The sequence below is a fragment of the Colobus angolensis genome, unplaced genomic scaffold (assembly GCF_000951035.1).
Source record: "Colobus angolensis palliatus isolate OR3802 unplaced genomic scaffold, Cang.pa_1.0 Scaffold10, whole genome shotgun sequence".
Taxonomy (NCBI): Eukaryota; Metazoa; Chordata; class Mammalia; order Primates; family Cercopithecidae; genus Colobus; species Colobus angolensis.
In genome coordinates this window covers 12,968,129-12,976,037 of record NW_012110919.1, presented here as the reverse complement: position 1 = coordinate 12,976,037, position 7,909 = coordinate 12,968,129, and the positions used below count along the sequence as shown (strand labels likewise).

The window sequence follows — 7,909 nt, the reverse complement described above, 5'->3', positions numbered from 1 at the left end:
ACCACCATACCTGGCTAGTTTTTGTGTTTTTAGTAGAGACAGGGTTTCACCAGTTGGTCAGGCTGGTCTCAAACTCCGGACCTCGTGATCCACCCACCTAAGCCTCCCAAAGTGCTGGGATTACAGGCATGAGCCACCGTGCCTGGCCACGTATTCCATTTTAAAAAATCTTCTATAGGAGCTAAATACATAGATGATGAAAATCAGGCTGGGTGTGGTAGCTCACACCTGTAATCCCACCACTTTGGAAGGCTGAGGCAGGCAGATCACTTGAGGCCAGGAGTTCAAGACCAGCCTGGCCAACACAGTGAAACCCCATCTCTACTAAAAATACAAAAATTAGCTGGGCATGGGGGTACACACCTGTAATCCCAGCTACTCGGGAGGCTGAGATGGGAGGTTCACTTGAGGCCAGTAGGCCAAGGTTGCAGTGAGTCAAGTGAGACCCTATCTCAAAAACAAACAAACAAAACAAAAAAGCAATGGGAAGAATACATGCCCCAGGTTTTTCTTGCAGAGTGGTTGGGGCATAGACTCTAGATTCTACTTGCACCCACATTTGCTCTACTACTTACTGTCTAAATGAGTTGGATGAATTACTTTACAGTGCCTTAGTCTCTCCATTTGAAAATGGTAATAATCATTGCTCCTCTCTCATTGTGAAAATTAAATGACTTATCACATGTAAAATGTTTATAAAAGTGCTGGGCATATGGAAGGAGCTCAGTATTTGTTACTGTTACTGTTATTACTGATACTCATCAGATAATTTTAGGTGATCTGTAGGTAAACTTTTCATCTGAATATTTATATTTATTTTAATATATTTTGAAAAAATTTAATGTATTTTGAAAAATAGGGCCAGGTGTGGTGGCTCATGACTGTAATCCCAGCACTTTGGGAGGCTGAGGTGGTTGGATCATCTGAGGCCAGGAGTTCGAGCCTAGCCTGACCAATATAGTCAAATCCCATCTCTACTAAAAACACAAAATTAGCCAGGCCTGGTGGCACACACCTGTAATCCCAGCTGCTTGGGAGGCTGAGGCAGGATAATCACTTGAAGCCAGGAGGCAGAGGTAGCAGTGAGCCAAGATTGCACCATTGCACTCCAGCCTGGGCAACAACAGCAAAACTCCATCTCAAAAAAAAGAAAAATAGCATACCATATCTATGATTTTATCAATACTAAGTCAGAGTAAGAGTCTAAGTTTGTAAAAGAGAGTTGATTTAAAGTTGACGTAAAGAAAAATAGTAAATAAAAGTGAGTATAGATAATATATAAAAGCAAAAATCCTCCCAAACTAGGAAATATTGGAACTATACAATGTTCATTATGTAAATTTTTATACTGAAAACAAACAAACAAAAAAAAAACAACTCTTTGCTTGAAATGGCCTTAGATGAATTGACATCTATGCAGAAGAGAATTAGATAACCAATAACCATTAGGTCAGCTGGTAACAAGAAGATTTCAATTATCCAAATATTGATTGACTTCTTTCTTCATGAAAATAGAAACTGCATTTCTAAGAGGTAGGAAGAAAGGAAATTAGAAGACATATTGTGCATATGTGAAAAAAAATGTAATGCTAGTATGCTGTTAAAGGTAGACTTTCTACCCAGACAGGTGACTCTTAAGATTTTTTTTTTTTTTTCATTTCATTATTCTAAGGGTCACAAGAGATTCTATGATTTTTAAAAGAGAATGTATGGAGTTTCTAACAGACTGCTAACCTGACTCTGGAAGACATAAGAGGTAGAAATGACTGCTCCATTCCTGCAACTGCTCTAACCCAGTAAGTGCCTAAGATGTGGTTATGACATTGTTTACTGGGAGCCTGTGATGGGCAGAGCACTTCCTTGTTTACAGAGGGAGGGTTCCCACCTGAGACCCGGGGAGGCTCCAGAGGAGCCTTGGTGGTCAGAAAAGGTAAGACCATTCTCTGCCAAGCCAATCAGGAAGGCCCTAGGGACTTACTGGTTTCCACCCAGACCTTTGGTCTTGGCTCAGTTTAAGAACCAGCATTTGAGAAGAGCACATCCATTTTTAGGAAATTAGGCAGGTTATAAGCTGCAGCAAAGGAAACCAGACAGACATCGCACATAAATGCAGTTAAACCAGCACTTCAGGGCCAACGGGGTTTTCTCACGACCTGAGAAATCTATACTTTGAAAGGTGGCCTTGGCCGGGCGCGGTGGCTCAAGCCTGTAATCCCAGCACTTTGGGAGGCCGAGACGGGCGGATCATGAGGTCAGGAGATCGAGACCATCCTGGCTAACATGGTGAAACCCCGTCTCTACTAAAAATACAAAAAACTAGCCGGACGACGTGGCGGGCGCCTGTAGTCCCAGCTACTTGGGAGGCTGAGGCAGGAGAATGGTGTGAACCCGGGAGGCGGAGCTTGCAGTGAGCTGAGATCCGGCCACTGCACTCCAGCCTGGGCGGCAGAGCGAGACTCCGTCTCAAAAAAAAAAAAAAAAAGAAAGGTGGCCTTTATTTTTATATTTAGTGTGAATCATTTTGATTTTCTTTCTTCTTTAATACTTACTAGGGTTCTTGTTGAAAATGCCAGCCTGTCACTGTGCTAAGAACAAAAAGAGCGAGGGGTGTGAAGAGAATTGCCCTGAGGACAAATGTATTATCCACATCAATTGTACTGGGTAGCTTCTGTTCTGTTCTTTAACTTCACAAAACTCAAGTGGTCTGGTTGTAGCCTTATACCCCAATCAAATGCATCAGGGGGAAAATTTAAAGCTTCTTCTAAATACCACAATGCCATGTTTCACCCACACTTGAACTAGAATTTGAAAGGAGAAACAATTTTATTCTTTAGGAATTAAGTATAGTGAAGCCATAGGAATCAAGGGAAGCTACCTCCACATTATCTGAAGAGTCTCCTTCTAGAAGGCAGGGGACTAAGGGTGAGGCAAGGAGACACCATGGCTGCAGAAGTTAAGGAGACATTCATTCTCACGGTCCTGCAAAGGCCTCCTTAAATTTTGAGACCTGGCTTGCCTCACCCTAAGTCCCTCCCTGCTTCTATCTCCTGGAAATTTGGAGTTTCCATTTTGTTTTAATGAGAGAGGTCATGCCCTTACAAGAGTCCTGCCTTAATAAATGATGCTTGAAAAGTTACTGAGCTGGTTTAAAAAAAGTGGGAGTAAAGAGTGATTAAAAAGGAAATATACTAGATCTCAAAGAAACCAAACCTATAAAAAAAAAGTCTGAGTAGGAATCTAAAGGTTATTTTCTTTTCTTTCTATTATTCCCCCCCCCAAAAAAAACTCTTCAATATGTAATACAAAGACAATATTTAGTACACAGATAACCTTAAGAAATGGTTTATTCTCTGTTTAAAATATGAGTTATTTAAATGAGTTATTTAAACAGAGAATAAACCATTTCTTAAGGTGTTTCTGGCATGCTCAGGTATACTTGCTTTTCAGTTCAACTCTTTATCATCATAAACACAAGAAATGCATTAATTAATGCCCTTTGAACTGACCTTAAGCTAGGCACTTGTTCCTGCTATAAACATATTCTTAATAAAGACACTCACATGGATTTATATATACAGATCACAAAGACAGGGCAGAAACATTTAATCAGATATGTAATAGAGAATGGAGTAAGAGTTTATACCAGTCAAACACAAGTGCTTGGAGTTAGTAGGAGAGAATGCTACTAGGCTGGAGCTAGAAGAACTAGATTCAAATCACTGGGTAGGAATATATATATACATATATATATATATATATGTAGGAATTGCATTAAATAATCTCTAAGGTCCTTCCAAACTCTAAGAATCTGTGATTCTATTTTAAGATTAGGTAGCCAAGGAATGGGGGCCAGGGACTACCTACTTAGGGTGATGTTCAGATAGAACTGCTTCATCAAAGTGAGGAGACAAAGTTCTTGTTTTCTCCATTCGCCCTAACGCTTGCTTACTCTACTTAAAACTACCAAGGCCAACCAATTGCTAGGTATTTAACCCAAGAACAGCTAAAACTGAATAAGGATTGAAAAACATCATCTCTTGACATTACATTGTGTTATTTCATTCATGCATCTGTTTGATGCAAAATTATAAGCATCTGTTTGATGTAAAGCCCTGTGCTATAGAGATTATACAAATGAATGAGCAATTGCTGTCTGAACTTAAAATCCAGTAGGTTGTCCTGCTCAATAAGGACACAGACAACCAAAAATAAAATGGTGAAGATCCACAGGAGAGCTACAAAGCCCTACAAAGGAAGCATAGCTTCTGGCTTGGAATCCTGGCCCCCACTTAAATATATGTGACTCTAGAAGAGGCTAATTTTCCTTCAGTTTCTCATCTATAAAATGAGGATATTAGTAGTACCTTATTCATAAGGTTGTGAGAGGATTCAATGAGATAATAGGATAAAAGTGACTTAAAGTCATCTCTGATACACAGTAAATACCCGGTAAAAGTTATTATTGTCATTATCGTGGGAATTCAGAGTGGTAGATTTGACTTAGGAAAAGGAAGATAACTTTCATTAGGATATAGTGTTAGAATTGGGTGTTGAAAGATAGGTACATAGTTGGATAACTGGTACAGAAGAAAGGAAGAGGAAGGGGAAAAGAGAGGGATATGAAGGAGAAAAATCCTTGCTATAGTAAGAAGTTCAATTTGGCTGGAGTAGAAAGTTCCTTAAAAGAAATGATGGCTTGAAAAGTAGTTTGCAGAAGCTAAATATTAATCACAACTTTCTTTTCTATTAGTTTTCCTTTATCCCCAGTCATGTTCTAGAAATTAGCATTGTAGTTAAAAACATATCAGATGTTATTATTAATGCACTCAGCATTAAAGCCTATATGAGTAGATAAGGCCAAGCATCTAAATCCAAAAACCTTATGTGTTTTTTCTGACCCTTTCTGAAAGCAATCTGTCAAGTCTGAAAAAGCACTAAGAATTCTTAAGTCTGAGAATCAGAAAACAAGTCTCAAGCCAGGTGAAAGTCACTTAACATCTCTGGGCTTCAATTTCCTCTTATGAAAACATATGCTACTGTTACTTTAGGATAGATGGATAGAAGAAATATTGAGGTGGTAGGAAGGCCATTGCAGGGAGCGGAAAACTTGCCAACCTCTTTGGCTGATACAAGACACAAACGCAACCATGGATGTAAAAGCACTTCACATATTTGTATTATATAAAACATAAGGTCTTTTTATTTTTGAAGTCATACCAACTTAGATCTGAATCCTACCTGATCCAGTCATTTGCTAGTTCTATGACCTTAAGGGAAAATAGCCAGAAACTGCTATGTTCTTCACACTATTGCTGGGCTTTCACCAAACAAACAATGTGGATCCTGTAATGGCATATCCCCTCCCTGCATCAGTCACTCAGAAGCATATGCAGGTTCTAATGACATACATTTCAGAAACTCTTGTTTTCAACTCTAATTTTCCCTTTTGGGGCCATTTGATTTTGCACTTTATTTTTAAATGCCTCCAATCCCCACCCTCCACCCCTTTTTTTTTTTTTTTTCACATGAGGCTGATCCTAAAAACTAATTAATCATAAATGTACCTCTTCCATCAGGCCTCCATTTACCTCCCTAAGCAGAAGGTCTTGAGTTTTTTTGTATGCCCTGCTCTTTCTAAGTGTTCAACAAATGCTTCTTAAATTAATAATAACATTGAAGAGTCCACAACTTAACTGGCCAATATCAGAAACATCCAAATGCTGTTAGCTACATCTGGACCCAATCAAAACTAAATTTCATTATGTGTTTTCAGGATGTGGTCTAATAACAGTAATATTTTGAATGTGTTGAGTAATATTTTTAATTTGTTAGGCACATCACAATCTTTTACATTTATCTGCATATATATCATTTGGTCCTCACTGCATCCTTGTCAAGTTCTTTTGGCAGGCATTATTTTCTATTTTATATATGGGAACACAGACCCAGCAGGTCTGTGGTGGAAGAGGCAGTTAGAAACCAAGACCTCCACTTCCAACCCAGCCAATCCTTTCATTCTAATACACTCCCTCTGGTAAATTCTAGAAACAGGCAGCAAAACAACCAAAAACTAAAGCAGTTTACCTTTTCATATGTAATATGTAAATGAATAGCAATGGCAAATGACAATGGGAATGTCTATTAATAAATATATAATAAGCCTGGGACAGTGGCTCACCACTTCTGTAATCCCAGGGAGGCCAAAGAAGGCGGATCACTTGAGGTCAGGGGTTCGAAGCCAGCCTGGCCAACATGGTGAAACCCCATCTCTACTAAAAATACAAAAATTAGCCGGCCATGGTGGCAAGCGCCTGTAGTCCCAGCTACTCAGGAGGCTGAGGCAAGGGAATGGCTTGAACCCGGGAGGCAGAGGTTGCAGTGAGCCGAGATCACCACACTGCTCTCCAGCCTGGGTGACAGAGCGACTCTGTCTCAAAAGAAAGAAAGAAAAAGAAAAGAAATACATAATAAGCATATCGATCTATTGACAAGATATTTTAAAATGTAGGCTCAATCAAATTTTTGTTTTTAAAGGATGCATGAGCCTGACCAACATGGTGAAACCCCGTATCTACTAAAAATACAAAAGTTAGTCGGCCATGGTGGCGCGCACCTGTAATCCCAGCTACTTGGAAGACTGAGGCAGAAGAATGGCTTGAACCCTGAAGGCGGAGGTTGCGGTGAGCTGAGATGGAGCCACAGCACTCCAGCCTGGATGACAGAGTAAAACCCTGCCTCAAAAACAACAACAAAATGGATGCATGCATGGAGGGCATGAAATATTTCCACTGTATTTCTGTTAATCCAACCTCAACCCCCATGAGTCCTCCACAAGGCCTACACTCAAATTATTAGAAAGGGACTTCATTATTTGGAGCAGATAATAGAAAGTAATGTCATAGAATGTGCAATGTAAGATTTATCCCACGTAGTATAAACTATACATGGGAGTGAACTCCACTCTGCTCCCTATCTCTCCACACTCAACCCAAAGGGTGCTTCTGATGAACAGCTATCCAAAGCCTAAATTTACTCCTTATTTTGGACAAAGGTCAAATGTAATTATTGCTGATAAAATGTTGGGCTTTTTTAAGCCCTAGGTTGTGATGACAAAAAAAATTTTTGCCTTGATAATATTCCAGTTTGTTTTTCTTGAAAAAGTCGATGAAGCAAAGAGGAAGTTACCTCTTAACTTATCTTTGATCAGCGCTACCAGTCATTTCAAGATCACTAGCTCAACCTTCCAGAAACGAACGGTTATGAAAGTATTCAAAGAGCGTCTCGGGCTTGGCACAAGTCCCTGTGCCAGGCAGGACGGAGATGGGGGTGTTCAGCCCCTAGTGTGCAAAGCACCCGACCGCGGGTCCATCCCACAGGTTGGCGCCCAAGGGATATAGCGGCTGGGCAGGCGCCCTCCGGCCGGTCCGCGGCCGCAGGGAGGATCTGTGCGGACATAGGCCCGGGGGCAGTGACCTTAACAGCCCCTCCGCTGCCCAGGGAAGGCTCAGGATGGTCACGGGATTGGGATAGTGGCGTGAGAGTCTCCAGGCGGCCCGGGGTGGGCCCCGCCCGAGACAGAGGCCAGTCAGCCCCTCCGGGACCCGGGAGAGGCTCAGCCGCGCGTGGGTCTGCCCTTTCCCCGGCGCTTCCAGCGACCCGCCCGCAGCGCATCTGGGGCCAGGCTCGGGCGAGCGGCCAGCCCTACCTCCTCGGTGGCCGTGGGACAGTAGGAGATGAGCACGAGCGTGGTGACCACGTTGACAGCGAGCCCGAGCAGGGTGATGGAGTTAGGGGCCATCCAGAGTGGGATCCACTGGAGCAGCCAGGTCCAGTAGAGCTGCAGCGGCGGCTCCAGCAGCGAGACACCCGCCGCGCTGTAGCGGTGCTCCTCCAGTCGCCGCAGCTGCGC

The 7,909-nt window shown here is 41.9% G+C and overlaps 1 protein-coding gene across 1 annotated transcript in view; it reads right to left on the bottom strand.

Moving 5' to 3' along the window:
• CHPT1 (choline phosphotransferase 1) overlaps nt 1-7,903 on the bottom strand; it is a 29,906-nt gene extending 22,003 nt beyond the window's left edge. The window contains exon 1 of the mRNA XM_011936944.1: nt 7,706-7,903. Coding sequence (XP_011792334.1) covers nt 7,706-7,798 — 93 coding nt within the window. The 5' untranslated portion in view covers nt 7,799-7,903. The remainder of the gene's footprint in view (nt 1-7,705) is intronic.
• Nucleotides 7,904-7,909: the final 6 nt, after the last annotated feature.